At 42.1% G+C, this 22,033-nt stretch overlaps 1 protein-coding gene across 2 annotated transcripts in view; it reads right to left on the reverse strand.

Moving 5' to 3' along the window:
- The window catches only part of MBD5 (methyl-CpG binding domain protein 5), a 563,198-nt gene that overhangs the window by 334,861 nt on the left and 206,304 nt on the right, over nt 1-22,033 (reverse strand). For both annotated transcript variants that reach the window (XM_086957256.1, XM_086957255.1), the window contains exon 7: nt 5,888-6,096. In XM_086957256.1, the coding sequence (XP_086813382.1) occupies nt 5,888-6,096 (209 nt within the window). The remainder of the gene's footprint in view (nt 1-5,887; nt 6,097-22,033) is intronic.

Genomic DNA, 22,033 nt, shown 5'->3' on the forward strand with positions numbered 1-22,033 from the left:
GCAACGAAGAGGAAGCGCGTCGCCCTCGCTGCTGCCTGCCGTCGCACTTCTGAATAAGGGTGTCGCCGCTGGAACGGTCACATTGCACCGCATCTAGGAAAGCGCCTCGCATCCCCAGAGAAGGGCACTGCCATCAGAGCTGCTGCCATTGCTTTTCTGAACAAGGATGTCACCGCTGTAGTTGTCGCATCATGCAGAAGCTTCACGCAAACATGGGAGAAGAGTGTCGCAGCTGAAGCTGTTGCCGTCGCACTTCTGAACAAGGGTGCCGCCGCTGCAGTCCACGCATCGAACCGAGAACAACTCGCATCCCCGGAGAAGCGTGCCGCACCAGGAAGATCTTCACGTCTTTATTTCTTTGCACCTGAACTTTGCCGCATTTCCCTCGCTGTGACATTGCTTGTCGTGGAAGCGCAACGCTTCGTAAGGTACATTGACGCAAAGTGTTGCATCTTAAGAACTGAACTTAACTAAGCTAAAACTACCATCTTAAAGTAACAGTACTGTGTATTTTTGTTGTTTATGGTCTTGTGGTAAATCTATATAAAGTATACTTATTTGTATAAAACCTTGTGTGGTGTCCCTCTGTAGTGTTGTCACTGGATTACTGTATGTGGTCACAAATGCTTTACACACTGCCTCTGAGATAAGCCTGTCTGCTCGTGACGTTAAAAGCGATGGGGAGTGTTCACCATGGTATTGCCTTTGAAGTGAATAAACGAAACGCGTCAGGCAAAAAAGTGGTTTGCATTTATTTCTGCTTGCAGGCGGATGCTGCCCGTCCCAGTGATTCAAGGAAAAGGTTGAGCCTTACGCAGCTGCTCGAGTGATGTTCAAACTGCGTGTGTCAACCAGGAGCTTGATGTTTTGGCGGCTGCACGGCCGTCGGAAGGGCACCACCCCGCGAACATTGGGGCCCATGAGGCTTGATATTTACCTACCTGATCATGGGGCAACTGCGCTGGATTGAGGACAGTGACACTTGTGCAGGCTCATCCAGAGTTTACAAGAAATGTGCTTTCATCCGAGGCTTAATTTCGGACACTCCATTTCCTCGAAATCACCACAGTTCTATTCGGACAGCCCATCTGGGCGTGGCAGATGTTAAATAGACGTTAAAAGCGATGGGGGAGTGTTCACCATGGTATTTACTTTGAAGAAGTGAATAAATTAAACGCATCAGGCAAAAAAGTGATTTGCATTTATTTCTGCTTGCAGGCGGATGCTGCCCGTACCAGTGATTCAAGAAACAGGTTGAGCCTTACGCAGCTGCTAGAGTGCTTTCCAAACTGCGTGTGTCAACCAGGAGCTTGATAAATCTATATAAAGTATACTTATTTTTTATATAAAACTTTGTGTGGTGTCCCTCTGTAGTGTTGTCATTGGGTTACTGCTGTATGTGGTCACCAATGCTTTGCACACCGAGTCTGCTCGTGCCAAGCTACCAAGGGGGTGAGCAGGGGTTATTTTAGGAGTGTAATCCCCTTATCCTGACTAGAGGCAAGGGTCCCTATGTGTCACAAGTACCTACCTGTGCCAACTAGAGACCTCCAAATCTAACACATGGGAATCTATGAAATTCCAATACTGGAGTAAGTATAGAAAATACTCCTGAACCTTACTGTGTTACAAGAACTGTTTCTTTGGATCCTTTCCGCAAGAGAGCCTGTACTTCCTGTTTGAGCAAGGTGTGGTGCTGTTTGGAAAGTATGTGCATGCGTGGTGGAATGTTTTGAGGTGTTTTGATGAGCTCCAGACAATAACCCAGTTGGATAATATTCAGCACCCGCTGACCTGTTATGGTTTTCCAGATGGGGGAAAAAAACTTGTAATCGCCCTGGACAGATTTTAAGTGGTCAAGGGGAATGAAAAGTGAATCACTGTTTGGAATTGGAGGATGTGGCACCAGTGGAGGCACCACTTCCATGCTCTTTGGAATTATTTGCTCTATATGTGCCCCTAAAATATCTTCTTGAGGGGGAGGTGTAATGCTGTTGATTATAAGAAGAGGGAGAGGCATCTGATGATTTTGCTTTATTGCCCTGTTTTTATATGGGGCGTTAAAAGGAACCACGAGCAGTCAGGGATTTGAAGCACTCCAATTGATTTGGCAACATGTGTGCTTCATTTATTCTAGTTTTTGGTCAACTTGGTGACCTAACAGATGTTGCTGGTCAAAAGGGACATTAAGGAGTGTCTGCTGTACCTCTAGCTTAAAGCCCAATATAGGTAGGCAAGCATGTCTACGTAGCAGTATGCTTTTATTTATGCCTTTGGTGGCTGTGTCCACAGAATCATGGGCCCATCAGATGGAGTTATTTGTATTAATTTTCCTTCCTGTACAATTTGATTGCCTCTTTTTTGTACTCTTCAGGAAGATGTTTGAGGAGGTCCTCAATCTCATTCCAATGGGCTCTGTCGTACCTTGTTAATAACTCTTGACCACTGGCGATACACCAATTGTTGACTGACTGTGCTGCCCCCTTTTTCCCCGAAACATCAATGAGTTTAGACTCACTATCAGGTGGGAGGGCATCTACTGATGTCTGAAAGTTTGCTCTTTTGTGGGCATTAGAAACCACCAGGGAGTCTGGGGAAGTTGTGCTTTATGTAAGGTGGATCTGAGGGTCCACATTTTGTATCTACATGTGGTGTAATGATGGGTGCTCCTACTGGACCTTTGAAGAGGTCATCTGAGTGATGAAGCATACCCTTTAGCATGGGATGTTGTTTCAAAGAGGCAATCATCCTCTATGGGGACTTTGTGCAAGGGGACCTGGCGCTGGTGATATGCAGCTGCCCTAGCTACAAGTGCTTGGAAGGATGTTGCATTATCCAGGGTGATGGCTGTGTAAAGGTCTGGCTCATTATCGACAGGAGGTTCTGTCATAGTAGTCCCATGGATCTGTGAGCTGCAGATCATCGCCATCCCCTTCCCTAATCCCCAGTATCAGAAAGTGGAGAACCTTGTGGAATAATGTCTCCTGTGTCACTAACAGAGTGATGTGAGGAAGGTGGTGGTGAGGGAGATAGTGGAGGTGGAGAGTAATCTGGCAAAGGTGACTGCAAAGGACTAGTTGTAATACCCTTTTTCAGTTTCTTAGGAGGTACAGGTATATCAACGCCCTCCTCAGAAGAAAGCTGACATTTTGATTAAACAGGCGCTGATTGAACAGTTTTTGCCAAAATACGACCAGCAGAAAGCTGAATATGTAACAATTCTGCTTAAGATCAAAGCCTCTCCTTAAAGTTTCAAGGATCTGTTCCAGTTCCTAACTAAATGGTTTCCTTAGTGAACTTGTTTTTTTTGTTTCAGTGTCACAGTAGTTGGAGCCGAAGAGGAAGGAGGAGGAGGAATGGGTGCTCGGTGCTGATGCAGCAGCTGGTTAACTCGACACACAGATTAGTCGGATCAATGTAGTATGTTTCAACCTGGCTTTTGGTGCTGGGCTCGAGGGCGCAGCATCCTTAGCAGATACTCTGTGCAGATCATGGCCTGAGGGCAGAGGTGGCCCAGGAGCCGTAATTTCGGTTGAGACCGAATGTCTCTTAGTCAGCTGGGCAGGGACATTGTTCTCACTGAGCGGTGTGCCTAAGACAAATCCTGTATTTGCAGCCCAGACTATCTTAGGTTCGGATGTGCAGTCCAACATGGAAAAGGCCTCTTACTCTGCTGCAGGAGCCTCGTGCAGCTCCTCTTCCGTGTGTTCAATATCATGTACGCCAAAGATGTTGGGTGTCTCCTCCAGGCCTACACACCGCATCTCTTTCTGACACCCCTGATGGTCCCGGCAATGTTTCTTCCATCAAAAAGATCGGCAGGCCTCACAATTTTCTATGTTGTGGCCAGGAGAGGGACAAAGGTTGCAAACCAGATGAAGGTCTGTGTTTGGGTATTTTGCGTGGCAGTTGAACAGAACCAAAATGAAGTTCAATTCATCAACACTGCATTGTTGGTCGAATCCGATGAGATAGAAAAACTAGGCCCGAATGGAAAAGTCCCAAATGGAAAAGGCCCGAATAGGGGTTGCCCGAAGCGAGCAACTGGAGATTGCCGAATTGACGATCGAGTCTTAGGGATTACTTCTGTTTTCGACAAGTAAAGAAGTAATCAACAAACTGAAGGAAATGGAGTGCTGAAGAACACTTCCGAACCTGATGGCACAAAGAAAACAATTTAACAATAGAGTTAATGCCCATGCGCAATATTACCGAGAGGAAGAGTCACTTTACCTTGTGACCTAAGAGACTTCTTCGAAGAAAATCAACCAACTTGCACACATCTGGAGCCAACAATAGGCGGCAGGAGAATGCAAAGCATGTATATCTACAGCCACACATGCCATCAAACATGCAGCTTAAGCTGGCCTGTCACATACTAATGGAGGTGTCACCAGAATGTTCATCACTGAGGTGTCTTCCCTTAACATCAGAAGTATACATGCTAAGAAGTGTTTCAGGGTCCAAGCACAAAGGGCAGGCTATTCTACATCCATGTCTATCAGTCAGAATCCTACAATGTAGAAAAACAATCTAATAATGGAGTTGATTCCCACGTGCCTTCCCTACTAAGTGAGTAATCACAGGAGACCTTGCGACTCAGAGATTTCTTTGAATGAAAACAACTTGCAACGTCCGAGCCCAATGCTAGATGGCAGGGGTATGCATAATGTGCATCTACAATGACACATGCTATGAACATATTTATTTTAATAGCAACTGTGAACAGTTCTCTTTTCAATTGATATTTTACGAAGTCGGATAAGTTACAATTTAACATACTCCTAACTATATTGATTAGTTTAAATCTGTTGTAATACTGGAACGCTACTTTGGACAATGACCAAATGAAAGCAACAAAGAGAACAGAATCAACACTGAGTTTCTTGTCCTTAAGAAGTGATCGGTGTATCGCGAAACATGCATTGGCTGGCATGTTTTTTTATTTAGAAACAATAAATAGGAAAAGGATAAAAAAATAAATCATAAAACAATAAAACTGGGATTAATTATGCGATACATAACTTGGGATGATCAAGTCGGCACTTTGAAGATTCCAAAGATCCTGCAGAAGATAAAAGTGAGATTTTGGAGACCCAAAGAATACTATTACATGGCGTCTTATGTATGGGGGTCTTGGGAAGGACTAGACCCGACAGGTAACAGTCACACTCCATAAGGCAAGAAAAAATCATGACAGGAATAATGCTGTTGTGCATAGCTTTACATGTTATGCTTGCAAAGCTGATGCTCACCCCGAGTAAAATGACAGTTTTTGTGTTGTATAGAAAGATTTAAATGAAAAGTATTAAAAAGTTAAAAAATATATATAAAACCTGCAAATCGATCTTGGTGTAAAAATTAATGGATATACTCCTTTGAGGCTCCTCCTAAGATTTGAGGGTGAATCGATTTATGGTCACCCAGTAATTCAAGGTAGTTAACAATGAGCGAGCGCAGCACTGGTTGTTTTTCTGCATGTCCTGCTTATCAATTAATTAGGAGTAGACTGGTTAACCTACAGTTTATAGTTCACCACTGATTATTTAACACATTCTAAAATTACTAGAACAGAGGCGCATGGAACAGGTAAGAGGCAGAGTGTAATATGCCGCATTAGTGATTTCTAGGAAAAGACCCGCTGCATAAGCTAAATTATGACGAATGCTAAGAAAAAGTATTATAATGTTGTTTTTACTAACTAAATTGACAAGTATTAGAGAGAGATAGCCACAACAGGACAAATATGGGCCTGGTTTTCTCTTATCTGCCGTCAGATGTTACATTTTTAGGAGACTTATATTTAACCCAAAACATATTTCAAGGTGTAATTTGAACAGATAACCAAATATCAACAACATTTTAATTAGAGACCAATTAACAGCACCTGAAAGTTCTGAAACAGACATGCCATAGGATTTTGATCAGTATGTGGTCCAGAAGGTGGGGCCACTCCCTGAATCCCCTGCAGACTCTGGTACCCTTGAATAAACTGTTGCTGTTGCCTCAAAGGAAACATCTGATTGTTGTTCAAGATTGACTGGAGGTGATTAAGCTGATGGTTGTTCAAAGTATTGTTCAGTGAAGGAATATCACCTGCAATGCCCCCCAAAATAGAAGAAAAAAGTGGTCAATAATCAGGCTTTTCAAGTCGACCAGTACATATGATAAAGTCAAAAGAAAATCCTGCACAAATAAACAATTTACAATTGAGAGGAATATCTTGTTGCAAATAAGAGTTCCAACAAATAAACTTGTTTCCACATATTCAGGGGCAGCTTCACAGTAATGCATCTAGTTTATTGATAAATTGATGTCTCCATTAATGACTAAATGAGATGAGTTCTTGTTTTCATTTCTATGGAGCACAATTCAAATTATTTACTTGTAATTGGAGCACTCAACATCTTTTAGCTATATATTAAAAGCTGTATTCCCAAGTATTATCTGATAGGAGTGTCAGCTTGACAACATTACACAGCCAAAATGTATACATAAAACAATTCTTTCTAGATGCACTTACAATAAGGTGAAAGATTGCAGTGCCAAACATCACGGTCAGGAAAATCAGAGTTTTTTAAATAAGTTATATTGATGAAGTTCAGAGCATTAAAAAAGGTAGACTGAAAGGAAATCTGCTGCAAACGAACTTCAGGTACAAAAGAAATATCTCCTTGTGAGAAGTTTTGTAATCATTACTTGTTATTCAATATTTGACCAAGGACAAACATTGCAAATGGTTCTTAAACAAAGCCTGTATGACAGTGGTCTTACCGACCAGATTGAATTAATTGAGATCCATGGGTCAAAGCCTACTCCAGAAAATGTAGACCCTTGCAGTTACAAAATAGTGTTTATTGATTATGGAGAAACTTCTCATTGAGCACAGGTTACTAAGAACATTTGGGAAATGATTTATTAAAATCAGGATTACACTTCCAACAGTTAATGTTAAAGGTGTGTGACTAGAAATGCCCGTCACTAATTCTAACCATAATACCGCAACAAGACATTCATTTAGGTTAAACAATATGCCACACAAGAATTTCGAATATGACAAAAGTGAAAATTAAATATTTATATTTTTACACCACAGGTTTTATTCTGTTAAAATTACTTTTCAATTTGAAGTTTACATGCTGGAACAATGCGCTGAATGAAAGTAAAACTGGCTAACCAAATAAATGTCAAGTATGGCAAAGGGAGCTGAAGGTTTCTGGTTTATTTTAAGAACACAAGTACTAAAAAGGAGAAAACAAAAAGAAGTCTACAATATGATCAACATGGGGTTTATTTTTATAGCATCACCTTAAAGGAGATTTAAAAACTCAACTAGGTTCAACTTCTTCAAGGAAGTGACAGAAGAATAACAGATCTAGGTTCATCCTACGCATTCGGCCCGAATTGAACTTTCAATTCTTAGAACTTTTGTCATGTTTAGTTTCTTCTGTTCCAGGGATCCCAGGTGTAGCACTTTTAAAAACACTTCAAAGTAAATAAATGCCTCTAATGCACAGCTATTCATCACAAGACTGATCCCACAGAACACAGTTCTACTTGAAATACATCTGTCTGTAAAGTAGTTAACAAATAGAAAGCTGTCCTCCCAAAATAAATAATGCTCATATTATGTTTATGTTGCATCGGATAGAATGGATCTAGGGTCATGTTTACAAACTAATCTTAAATTGGCTGAAAAATAAGAAAATCATGCAGTTTAGGTTTATGCTTAAATTTGAAAAGGAATACATTTTACATCTGAGACTGCCTTAAAGCGCATATTTTTATTTTTCACATATGCAGGCAAGATGCCATTAATAAACCTCTGTGCAATTAACATACAAAAATGTAGGATAGGAATTTTCTTTTTTTTATTATAAATTACATGAAAATAGAAACTTACCAAGAAGAGAGGTTCCAAGAAGAGGAATAAGGAGAGGCACCAGGGAGTTAACGATGAGTTTAGCTATATCAGATGCATTCCCAGGATTATTGAAGAAATGTCAGCAACGTAGTTGATACTAAAATCTTTGGTGTCCTTCCAAGGGCTGAGAAGGCTGGAGACCAGCACGTAATCCCAATGGACAGCATTTCCGCAGTTGATTACAATGTCTGGTTCCGACAGGTTTTCAATGTCGGGCCTTCCGACATGGAAAACCTGTCGGAAAATGACATTGGGGACCCTTAGCTGGTTCCCCTTCACTCCAACGCCTCCGGTTGGGGGCCAAGGGGGAATCTATGGTATCCTGTGAATCCCAGCACCGGTGGAGCAGACACCCTGAGGTGACTGCTTCACAGTGCAGTGATTTACACAAGCACCCATTTCTCTACGAGAACTTGTGCTATGGCCGGTTTACGGCTGCAGTACAAGCTCCCATAGTGAAATGGGAGGTTGCGATCGCACCATGTCCGGTCGCATTGTAATTAGGTATGCAGAACCACCGACCAAGGGTCAGGCGGTTCCCATACTGATACCATATTGAGCAGACTCAAGTCCGCCCGACATCGTAATAAGGCCCTTTATGTTTCAAATTAAATAAAAACAGGTTTTCAATATTTTTTATGACATTAATACATATTAACAGAAAGTAACAGGTTTAACATCTTGCTACAAAGTTTGAAACCCCCAAATCATTATTTCTTGATGCACAACCATTTGCAAAGTGCAGACATACAATTTAGGTCAATGCTGCCAAAAAACTAAAGTATAGCCAAAACCTACAGATGAAAGTTATATTGTTGATTCCAGTGGGTTTGAAGTCATACATCTATCAAGAGGGTAAGCACATTTCGTTTTTAAAAACGCATATTATATGACATCCTATGGTTTTATTTTTTTCACTCATTTTAATTATCAAACAGAGCCAAGTCTAGAAATACACACAATCTTGCCATACAAACGTCATTGCAAACAGAAAAGTATGGTGCCTGCCTACCTACTTGTGCCGCCTGCTTGAGTGGTGCAAAAATGCATTTCCTAAGATTTGCAATAATCCAACCACCTCCAACAATACTTGGGTAACAAGGAATAGAATAACAGGGTAGGTTTGAAATAGAAGGGAAAGGATTAAAAGTCAAGTCAACTTCATAAGGATACCATTAATCCACCTGGAAGACCAATTGTTTCTTCCAGGGGGGGCATGCTGGAAAACACGTCGAAGTACGTCGATCATTTTCTCCAACCACTAGTACAGACACTTCCTTCGTACGTAAGGGAAACGGGTGAGTTTTGAGATGTATCAAGGATATAGAATGGAAAAAAGAATATCTTCTCCTTAGTCTGGATGTCAGTAGTCTTTATACCTGCATCCCCCATAATTTGGGAACTGATGCATGTAGACATTTTTTGAAAGAGAGATCTGTCTCTTACATATTACATACTGAGATGATCATTGAAATGATCTTGATTTGCCTCACAAGTCATGTTTTTGTGTTCAATGGCATGATCTATAGACAGGCCCAGTAGACGGCAATGGGTACTTGATTCGGCCCCAGCTTCGCAGGATTATACCTTGGCTGGTGGGAGGAGCAAGTAGTCAACAACATCGGACTTTTTAAACCCATGCCGTACTCTGGGTATGCTACATTGATGATATTTTTTGTGTTTGGAATGGAACACAGGAAGAAGCTCTAGAGTTTGTTTCCATTCTAAATGACAATTCACTTTAACTTTCATTCAGCAGCCACACTGATAAGGAGACAATTGAGTTCCTTGATCTTAGACTCACCACTCAGGATAACAGGCTAGTCAGTCAGCTGTTCAGGAAATCAACGGCAGGGAATAATTTATTGAGAGCCGATAGTTGCCATCCTATTTCCCTGATTGAAAGCATTCCGTAGTGCAAGCTTATGCGCACCAGGCAGAATTGCAGTACCAACAAGGGATTTTGTGATGAAGTAAAACTTATGAAACAAAGATTCAGTGAACGAGGTTACAGTAATAAAACTATTCAAAGAGCAGTTGACAAGGTGATGATACTTGATAGGAATGATGTATTATGTCCTAATTCAAAAGAGACACAGGAACAGAAAATCAGGTTCATCAGTAGATTCAACAATCAAGCTTGGAACCTTAAAATAAAAAAAATAAAAATAGATGTTTAAAGGAACATTGGAATGTGTTAAATACGGCCCCTCATTTAGTAACAGCAATTGGCGAAAACCCTAGAATAACTTTTAGGAAAGCACGTTCCATACAAGATTGCTTATGTCATTCCTCGATAAGACCCTCCTCTTCATTGAAGCCTGGGCTTAATTCCATCCAGTCAGGGGCCATAGTCACCTGGGGTCACTGTAGCTTTCTTCTCACAGCGCTTAGACACCTGCCGGTATTAAGCGCTTTATAAGTCACAATTAACAATAACAATTCTGAGAAACCAAAGAGTACTATTAAAGGCTTTTACACATGTAATCAGTGTAAGGCTTGTAAGTTTTAGCAGTAGCTGTAAGTCAGTTGAACTATCTGCTGACCAAAAACCATTTCTGATTGACCAGCATCTTACTTGCAATTCTGAGTATGTATTATATGCTCTTCTTTGCCCATGTAAATTGGCATATATAGGAAGCACCATTCATAAGGCAAAGAAGTGTATATTGGAACACATGCGCACCATTCGGAATTATGACAATCATTATCCGGTGGCGCGCCATTTTAAAACCAACCATACCCAGAACAGCAATTTATTGAAATTTGTTGAACTTGAAAATATCCCCAAACGTGGGAGAAGAGGCTATAGAGTCATGGAGTTAAGAAGACGGGAGTTCAAAATGATTATCAAATATAATACTGCCTATCCGAACGGATTGAATATGGATGAGAAAATGGCTGTATATTTAGGGTGATGAAATTTTTCTGCATACTTAACCCTTTCTCCTTTGTATAGGCCGATTCCTTTTTTAACGTTGTGTGTTGTAAAACTGTGGTTTTAATCAAAGCTTTGTTTTTTGTTTGTTTCAGAATAAAATTGTTTGAAAGAGCAGGGGAGCTGTTATATCTTTTATATGGACACTGTACATAGGTGGCTTTTTTGTCAATATTATCTCTGTCCAATATGAAGAACGTGTCTGGTATGCCCACTGTGGCTTTTGTTGTATGATGCTATTTTATGGTTGTGACCTATAGTATATGTTCAGTCCATACACATGATCAGAAATATTACATTATTCCATGCATTAAATGGTTGTAAAAAAAGTACTATAATGCCCACTTGGCTGAGTTGGAAGCACTAGGCGTCAATCAAATGAGTGTATACGTGTGTCAATAACTTTAATGTTCAGTTTCTCATGCACGGAATAGATCAGCATGGGAATGAGAAGCACTGCTTTGCCCACTGGGGCTTAACTGATGTGGTAAAATAATTTAGTAACATCCTCGATTGAATAACTTCATCAACAACTGCTGCTTTTATTTTGACCTAAGCGCGATGGAGTGTGAGTTATTACTTTCTCCATACGCTAGCTGCAGTCCAGACATTTAACAGTTGCTGCGCACGAATAAAGCAAATGCAGGTTATTGAAACCGTTAAACAAATGTGCAAAAATCTGTATTGGCAACAACGCCACTCAGGTGCTTAAAATATCATTGTACGCTCTAGAATTTAAAAACAATATACAATGAATTTACTAAAGCCACAACTTAAGTCCTTGTAAATAATACAGACTTTCACTGCTTTTATTTTGTCGATATACATCCAGCAATGCAGAGTATTTTCTTTATGTCAATGAGACACATACTCTGCCTCTTTAAATGTAGCAGGGAGTGAGCATATGCTTAACTCGGGATCACGGAGCGTGTTCACTACGAAACGCGTTGGGTGTTACTTTGTTGCCGTGTGTGAATAAACATACGCTGTACAGAAATAGTGTCGGCTCTGGAATTGATCGTCTCAGAAATACTGGTACTGAGGATTATTGCAGCTCTTTGTTGGATATTTGAGGCCCGCTACCTTGCAGGACAATCTTCACGTCTAAGAAGCGGGACCTATTGTGGCTTTATTGGGTGGAATATATATATATATATATATATATATATATATATATATATATATATATATATATATATATATATATATATATATCACCACACAAGTTGCCCTGCCATATTGCATATTTAAAATCCTCCAGTGGATTTGATGCTTTAGCGAACTGTTACAGGACTGTCTCTTACAACCCTCCAGTGGGTCACAGGCATAAAATCCACTGGAGGATTTTAAATATGACGGAAACGAACAGCATTTCCCAGAAGACACCACTGTGGAGTCAGAAACTGGAGCCCTTTAAAAGTGTGAGAACACGCTGGGAATGCTGGGAGCCACTTATAGGGTGGGAGCGAACGCCCATGAAGAAGATAACACAACAAAAATCCTATAGACCTTAGGTATTTTGTAATTGACACAGTCCCTCCTCAGAGGAGAGGTGGTGACTGTGAGGCACTGCTACGGAAATTCGAGACTAGACACATTATTCTCCTAGATACTAAGACTCCTAACTGTCTGAACGCTAGTAAGGATTGCTTCACTTACCTGTGAATTATAACTAAATTTTGCCTGTCATATTGTACATAGTAATGAGCTGCTTCTTCGTTTTGACCATTTAGGTCAATTTTAAATATTTTAGATGTACTACATTTGTCATCAATTTTTTACCACAGGGTTGCACTATTTTTCATGACTGTATGTATTTGCGAAATTTGCACATTTGTCTTTTAACACCAATATGACAACAGGCATTTGCCCACTTGGGCTTTATCTTATATTGTTCTCTTTACATTTAGTGAGAACATGGTGGTTTTGACCAGCCAGTTGGTACCACTTACATGCACGTTCTGAGAATAAGTTTGTGAGATGATAGCATATCCTAGTTATTTATTGATTTTAACAGGATTTTACTAACCTCACTGTTTCTTAGACATGTGGTTTATATTGGTTTTATTGCTAACAGGTTTTTTTTATCAGCAATCTCAAGGAATATTTATATTTTAAACATTTATTTATATGTTTTATATCTATTCTAAATTGCGGTCATTTGTGATATTATTCACTTAAACCTATGGCTATTTGATTAACCAACTGTTTTAATCGCATCTTTTACAATGCAAGTTTTGCCCTACACAAGTGATTACTGCAGTATGTTTTCTATGTTTATGCGGAAGCTGCTACAATCATATGTCATGTTGCACTTTAAAAGGAGTATCCCGCCCTTTTAAACGTTGTCATGTGATCAAGGCCTCCTTAGGCTGAAACGCGTTATGACGATTTTTGGTGTTGGGCTCTGAATAAATTTGAAACGCACCAGTTCCTAGGTTCGCCTCGTCTTTGCTGCTACTATTGTTGAAGATGTCCTTCTGCCACAAATAATTTTCGAGATTGCTTCCTCGAACTGGCGATAACCCCTCCACGAATTGGGCCGCACGGCAGGAAGCAGTGATCCCGAAGTCTCGGAATCCCCTTTTCGCTCCGAACAGGAGAATCCGCGGTTGCCCCGGGAAAGCGGAAGTGCAGGCTGTGAGGCAGAGAAGCATTACGGAGCAGTTCCAGGTCGGCTGGCCGAGGACGAGAGTTGAACCGTTAGTACCTGCCCGCATTTGGAGCTCCGCTGAAGGTCCTGTGTGGAGAGTGCAAGATTCCGACTGAGATACTGATTGAAGACGGAATCCGATTGTAAGTTTAACTGCCCATTGATACACCATGTCCGCAGACACGTTGAAGGGACGCGAAGAAGCAGCCAAAGGCATGTTTGCCGATTCCCCGGCTGGGGAATGTGTACAAACTGTGATATCTGGCGTTTCGCAGGAATCGCAATGCAGTATAAAAGAATTATTTAAAGCACTTGAAAAAGCAAGTAAAACTGAGCAGGCTAAATGGTGGAAACATTGTTCCCTTAAGAGATGCCTGGAGGTGGGAAGGATCCCACGTGGCTTAAGAATCATGTTGGCGCCACCATATGAGAATCCAGACCCTCGCATGTTACTGGAATGGCAGAGAGCAACCTGGAGTCCTTTCGGCGTTTAGTAGAAATATTGATTAAGTACACGGAGAGCGATCGGGTTGCACTTCAAGCGGAGATAGAAGCACTGAACAGTGAGATTGAGAAACTACCAAGTACTCCTCTGATTGTGAAATATCGGGAAGAAATCATAGTACGTTTAAAACGGGAGGAGGAAGTAATCAAAAAGAACAAAACATATAAATTCCAGCGAGATCGCCTGGACCAGTAACACAGCCAAATATTTACTTTTGCCAAGAAGTATAATAACCTTAAGGCTAACAAAAAAACATCTGCCAAAACTACCACTCCGAAACAATCAGTTGGTGCTGAAGCCGCAGAGGTCTCGTCGGTCTCGGATTTGAGTTCCAATATAGATAGTGAATCAGACAATGAACCACAGAGATCACAGAGGCTGGGGTTTCCCAAATTCACCTTGGCACAGGAGCTCGAAGTGGTCCAACAAGATCGGAGACAGACCCTACGTTCCGGTGCACGAGGTGTAAATACAAACAAAGCACCTACTACAAACGCAGAGCAAGGAGGCGATGCAACAAACAACGGAGGCGCAATCAACAAAACTTCTATCAAAAAGCCGCGGAGACAATGGAAACGCAAGTAAGTCTCACGCAAGAAGATGCGCAAACTGTTGTTAATTTGACTGACATGCCACTAACTCCTAACGAAACTAGAATTTTGAACATTGGGTTTATTGTGCAAAAAGCAATTTTGATTATGCCGGCGCAAAAATTGATCTTTTTAAATATGTGCGAAAGCTCAAACTCCGTAAATATCCTCTTTTACACAAAACTGCACAACCAGTACAGGGTGTCTTTTGAACTCAGGGCATTATATCTGAAACAAACTAAGATTTCCAAAAAACATCATTATTGTGACTTTGAATATCATAAATTGATCAAGAAGCTACAAAATAATGAGAACATCATTATCCGCCAGTTTGATAAGGACAGCTATGTGGTGCTTTGGTCGAGACAAATGTACATGGAAGAAGCCCTTGGCCAACTCAACGATAGAGATTGCTACAAGAGGATACATTTGAGTGAAGTTCAGCAGGCTTGGAATTGTATATATACGAAGTTGATGGCGTGAAGAAGCATGGGCTTAATATCCATGGAGGAATTTAAGTTTATGAAAAAAGAACATCCAGTCACGCCCGTAGTATACTTCATTCCGAAGATACATAAGAACTGTATTAAGCCACCTGGTCGGCCTATCATTTCCGCCTGTAACAGCATCTTAGATAATGTCAGCAAATATGTAGACTTTTTTCTTCAAGAATATGTTAAAAATTTGCCATTCTTTGTCCTAGATACAGGGGATTTACTAAGAAAACTTGCTGATTTTATATGGCAACCTAGCTATTTATTGATATCCCTAGATGTTACCTCCCTGTATACAAGCATTCACCACAGGAATGGTTTAAAAGCAGTGCAACATTATTTAAGCCTCTTGTTCGAATGAACATAGCAAAATGATTTTATCCATGATTAATCTAGGTCTTGAAAATAACTTTTTTTCTGTTCGCCAACCAACTGTTTCAGCAGGTCAGGGGTGTGGCTATGAGGGCCTGTTTCTCTCCCAGTTACTCCTGTCTTCATATGGGATACTGGGAGGAACAGGTCCTCATACCCAATTACCCGACCATTATGGGTTCTAAAGTTGTCAAATGGAAGAGATACATTGATGATCTTTTGATTGTTTGGGATGGTTTGGAAAGCGAGGCAATTCAGTTCATAGAAAATCTAAATGACAATAATCTGAATCTTGGGTTTACTAGTCAAATCAGTGCCACATCAATATCTTTCTTGGATGTTGAGATTTTTATTTGTAATGGTAAATTGGAAACTAAACTTTTCAGAAAACCCACAGCCGGCAATGCTGTGTTGCATGCTTCTATTCATCATCCTGCCCATCTCATACGAAGCATACCATACGGAGAAATGCTCCTTTTCAGGAGAATATGCAGCACGGACATGGATTGTAGAGAGGCCCAAATAGCTTGTAAGGCCAGATTTTTTAGAAGAGGCTACAAAATTGATCTTTTAGACAAAGCAATGAGTAGAGCTAATTCTCATGGCAGGTTGCAGCTATTGGCCAATAGCACCTGCAGCAAAAGGAACACAGTTAGTGTTGAACTAAATGAGACCAGGTTGATTTACACGTACAGCAGTCAACATCAAACCATTCACAGTATCGTGAAAAGGAATTGAGCACTAATCACCAGTGACCCAGTCTTGGGCAATCGGGTCACCTGCTCCCACAGTATTGCTTATAAGAGAGCCAGGTCTATGAATAATTGTTTGGTTTCCAGCAGCCCAGAAGTGGGAACTACAGGCACTTGGCTGAATAGCAATAAAGGTTTCCTCAAATGTTCAACGTGTAGGGCATGCAGGAACGGAATCAGCAAAACTGAATACAAGACCCCCTTCAGTGATAAACCTCCTTAGGTCTCTGTCAGAAGAACAAAGAGGAAAGCTAAATGCGGAATTTTCTGAAATGGAAGTCGAAGAGGTGGTTAAGAGTTTGAAAAGTGCTAAGGCAGCCGGTCTGGACGCTTTGCCTAATGAATTCTATAAAGTATTGTGTGGGGTATTGGTTCCAGAACTCACCAATTTGTTCAATGATATGTTCATAAGAGGACAACTCCCTCCTAAATCGTGGAATGAAGCTACAATTTGCATAATACTGCGCTGTGAGTCCTACAGACTAGTGGAGAAGTGTGGCTCAATGATTAGAGCGGCAGACCCTGATGCAGAGGTCTAGCCCGGGACCAGGGTTCAATTCTCCGCCTCGGCGGGTCTTGGGCTCAAAATTCCACGGACCTGATAATTCTCACCTCGGTGCCTATTCCAATCATGGAGTCCCACTCTGCAACTCTGGGCAATAGCTTGCTTAATCTCCACAACGGCCCCCACAAGGCTAAGGATGCCTGGCCTCCACCTTGGGGGTGCCCAGGAGTGGACGCCTCACAGGGAAAGCCAGGATGGGTTCCACAGCGGTATTCGTACAAGCGCCTTTAGACCCTTGCGGGTGAGTAGTGCGCTATACAAGTATCAATTTACAGACCAATCTCCATGCTAAACTGTGATTACAAGATCTTTACATAGCTATTGGCAAAGAGATTAGGAGCATGCACAGGACATCTATTACACACGGATCAGAAAGGCTTTATAAGGGGTAGACAGATACAGGAGCTTACGCATGAATTGCTAGGAGGTATTGATTTAGCTATAGAGGAAAATCTCACCCTTTCGGTGGCAACCTTTGATGCCGCTAAAGCCTTCAACATGGTTAAGTGGAGTTTCTTACACAATACACTGGAAGCTTATAATGTAGGCTACAACTTTTCAAGAGTTGTCAGCGCTCTATACACATCTCCAACCTCTTGTGTGTTGGTTAACGGGTCTCTGACAGAAAGGATATACATAGAGAGAGGCACTAGGCAGGGGTGCCCGTTACCCCCCTTACTGTTTAACTTGTACATTGAGCCCCTAGCCTGCGCTTTAAGAACCAACCCACACATCTCTCCGTTTAGATGATTGGATTGGGAAAAGAAGGTCGCGCTATATGCGGACGATTTAACGATTTACACTTATAACTTGGCTAGTTCTCTCCCGGAAATAATAGCTACATTACAGCAGTTTGGAAATATCTCGGGGTATCCAATTAACCAAACAAAAACTGAAATAATGTGCTGGAACTCCCAGTCCACCCACCATTTAGAAAGAGCTCAAATTAGATATTGAGGAATCACAATTGTGAAAGACCTAAAGAACATCACTGAGATAAACTTTAATAACGTCCATTCAGAGGCTAAAAAGCTATTCAATGCATGGAGCTCCCTTACTTTATCATTTATAGGCCGATCTAACTTGGTCAAAATGATGATCCTACCTAAATTCACCTTCCTGTTGAATTCGATACCACTAGAATTTAAAAAAGAAGCAATAGCCAAAGCACAGGGGGAAATAAACAGCTTTATTTGGGCCTCCAAGGGGGTCAGAATTTCCATGAAGAAACTGATAAGGAAACTGAAACATGGAGGGGATAGCCACTCCAGACCTTTTGCTATACTATAGGGTGTGGAATTTTAAGAACATCAGAGTATTATGTAGTACACTTAATAGCTTCCCAGCATATTTGAAAGCAATGGTGGGCCCAGGAGGAGATATTTCTTGTACAAATTCGGCCATACAAAATTCTTCAAAAAGATTAGACTGAAAATCTTAGGGGCAGCCATTAGATTATGGGTTCAGCAGAGGCGCGCATGGAAGATCCCCTATTACAGTCAATACGCCCCAATGTGGGACTCACCGGGCACGCCTGAATGCTTAAAGAACGTGCTATCAACACCACTGAAAGACAATGGGTTTGTGGAATGGGGGCAAATATTGAATGGCTCTAACATCATTTCATGGGAAAAATTGGCAGAGTTAACTGGCGGAACCCTCTCAAAACTTAAGTACTACCAGTTAGCAAGCTGGGCCAAAACTCCGGGAAAGGACGGACCAGGGAATGTGGATTTGGAGGGGAAGATAAAACAAACGTTTCAGAAGAAGGAAGTAGTCTACTGGTATTAGGTGCTTATAAATGAGGGAGGAGAGGATTTCAACCTACCGAATGAAGTATGGGGGAAGGCGCTGCAGTCGCAGGATGTATCGGCTCTATGGAAAGTATCTGTGGCTGCATGCGGGGATGTGATTAAATCCGCACCCTTGAAAAAAAAACTTTTTGTTCACTTTACATAGAGCATATTGGACTCCTAAGAGGTTATCGAAGATGTACAAGGAGAAAATCAGGAGCTGTCCAGAATGCAACGAAGAAAGAGCGGACGACATCCATATGTTTTGGCAGCGCCCCCACCTCTGGTCTTATTGGGATAATGTAGGTAAGATCCTCTCCGAGGTCCTCCAACAAGAAATACAGGTAAGCGCCCATTTGATAATATTTGGGGTGAAAATAGATGCTACAGGAGGGCTCTAGTCTTAACAAAAGACTTAGAAATATGTTATTTATGTTGGTGCTAGTGGCCAGGCAAGAGATCTGCATAAAGTGGGTTAACCCCAACCCCCCCACAGTAGAAGAAGGGTCGAATTCTGTTATTAGAATAAATAAACTGGATAAGGCTGGGTCTTATAGCAAAAGGCTGGAGTTTTGGAATGATTGGGAACAGTACTGGGCGGAAAGGGAATAAGTATTTTTGAGTTGGCAACCCCTGAGGTCCAATGATTAAGCGCGTGTAACGGGGTGAGGCTGCGGACTGATGAGGAGTGGTGGGCACCCAGAATTGACCCAGTACAACCTCCTTCCTTGCAGACAGAGTCATGGGGGACGGATTACGACGAACACGAAGAAGAGGAACACGGCTCCTTTAAGTGGGCATACACGGAGGAGGTGGATCCGCCTTCTGCACACGTCAGCGAGTCCGGATTGGCTAAAACTGAGGAAGTGTTGTTCATGGCATGTGACATCACCCCAGAAGAGACGGCGAGGAGCGGAGACGGAGACGAAGAACCAAAGACCGGAGTTACCGAAGAAAGAAGCGGAGAACCCGAAGAACAACTGGGAGTAGGCGGAGGAGAGTCCGTGGGAAAGCCAGGAGGCCAACGACCCTGCGAGCCGCCGTGCCACTTTCCCGGGGGAAGAGCGTGGCTTTCCCAGGTACGGCAGCGTATGGCGGCTTGGGAGCAAGCGTGTTAAATAGTGTACAGAACCCCTGTTTGTGTCTTGCGCCCCCCCCCCCTCTTGTTTCCATTTACCCCGCGTTTACCCTCACCGTCTGTGTACAACCCACCCACTTCACTGGCATAGGTTAGAGGTGCACGTTCACCGGTGACTCCTCTCCCAACACACTAAACCCGGTCCCTCGGTGCATAAACCCCAGCGGACAGTTGAACTAACGGCTCCCTTTCTGTTGGTCTTCTCTTTCCATGGGCACCGGAGTCAAGGGAGCAGCATAAAACCCGGACCCTGACCAGACCTTGAGAGGCAGCGCTGTGCCCAGAATAGGAGAAGGAAGAACCCCCGAACGCCAAAACGGATCCAAGCCAGTTTGCAAAAGAGAGACTCACGTTTAGAACAAGGAGAACATTAATGTTAAAGACTAACCGAGGAATTCCAATAAAGCCCTCTTTAACCCCACAAACCGGTGTCCAACTCGTTCCTGCGTCACAACCTGATACTTCTATTGCCCCTGGTCCACAAGCCCAGCCCACAGCGCGCTAACAGTTTTGAAACAGTGGTTACAGAATACAGCCTCTGAGGAGTGGGCAAGCTGCTTAAAAGATGCTTAACAAGCTGATTGGATACCCCCACGAAGATTAGGAAGTGATCTTAGTGCCGGGGAAGGGCTACAGAAGGTACAGTTAGTCAAAAAGGCTCTTAACAGGTGCCCAAATTGCTAAAACACTCGAATACTCAAAACCTTGCATGATGAGGACTAAAAAGAAGATAAACCTCCTTAGGGTGAAACGCGTTATGGCGGTTTTTGGTGTTGGGCACTGAATAAATTTGATACGCAACAGTTCCTGGGATTGCCTCATCTTTGCTGCTACTGAGTACGCGGTGTATGTGCTGGAATGTCCCTTTGGTCTGCGTTACGTGGAAAGTACCAGACCACAGGTGTACAAAAGAATACTCCAGCACTTACGGGCCATTACCAACGACAACACCGTGTACCCAGTCGCACGGCACTTTGACAAAAAACACAACAAAAATCCTATAGACCTGAGGTATTTTCTAATTGACATAGTCCCGCCTCAGAGGAGAGGTGGTGACCGTGAGGCACTGCTACGGAAATTAGAGACTAGACACATTATTCTCCTAGATACTAAGACTCCTAACGGTCTGAACGCTAGTGAGGATTGTTTAACTTACCTGTGAATTATAACTAAATGTTGCCTGTCATATTGTACATAGTAATGAGCTGCTCTTTCTTTTTGACCGTTTAGGTCAATTTTAAATAGTTTAGATGAATTACATTTGTCACCAATTTTTTATCACAGGGTTGCACTATTTTTCATGACTGTATTTATTTGCGAAATTTGTACATTTGTCTTTGAACATCAATATTGATATCACTGACCAGGTCATGAGTGATGTAATATGTGACGTCATCAGCAGTGCATTGCAGGCGCGCGAGATATAGTTAGCCGAACTAACTATAACGGGGGAATTTTTATGGTTTTGTACGAGTGAAATGTCCAACTAACTATAAAGCCCCTGAAACCTATGGTTTTTTCAGTGAATTTCTAAGGTTTTTTAAATGCTAATTCCTAACTATAACATGCCTGAAACCTATGGTTTTTTAAATGCTTGTTTCTAACTATGCCTACAGAGGTAGGAAATGTGAAGAAAGAAGGAAAAACGCACAGAAAGAAGCAAAAGAGATGCAGAAAGAAGCAATAGAAGTCCTCAAAGACGAAGAAAAGTGCAGGAAGAAGCAAGACATGTGCAGAAAGAACCAACAAAGGAGCAGAAAGAGGCCTTGCTACAAAATCATCTTGTGCCCACAACTTTTTCAGACAGGTACTGGTGTTAACGGACTCTGATTAACCAGGCCTAGACCCAGTGGTATGCTAAAAGACACTTAGAATATAGTGAAAACACCAACATACACTAGGGAACACTATGCGTTGGGGTACCCCTGTGATTAGCATGACCTCCTCTGTAAGCCCCTAGTACATAATAGGGCAGGGGGATTAAAACGACCTCTTAAACGCGCCACGGGGTGCGTTTGCACACTGGTGAAGGGAGGAGGGGAGCCTAAGGTGTGCAAACACGCCCTGTGGGCGTTTTAAGTTGGGGGATAAGTCCCCTTGAATCATGAGGTTCCCTGGGGGCCAACTAACCCACCAGGTATGTCCTGTAAGTGCAACAGAGTTGCATTACAGAGAGGTGTAAAATGGGGCATGGCCTCGGGCCACCTGTCTGCAACGCAGCTCTGTGGACTTACTGGAGGTATATGGTGGGCTAGTTGGACCCAGGGACTCTCAGAATTAAAGGGGACTTAATTCCCCAACTTAAAATG

The sequence above is a fragment of the Lissotriton vulgaris genome, chromosome 2_1, assembly GCF_964263255.1.
Source record: "Lissotriton vulgaris chromosome 2_1, aLisVul1.2, whole genome shotgun sequence".
Classification (NCBI taxonomy): Eukaryota; Metazoa; Chordata; class Amphibia; order Caudata; family Salamandridae; genus Lissotriton; species Lissotriton vulgaris.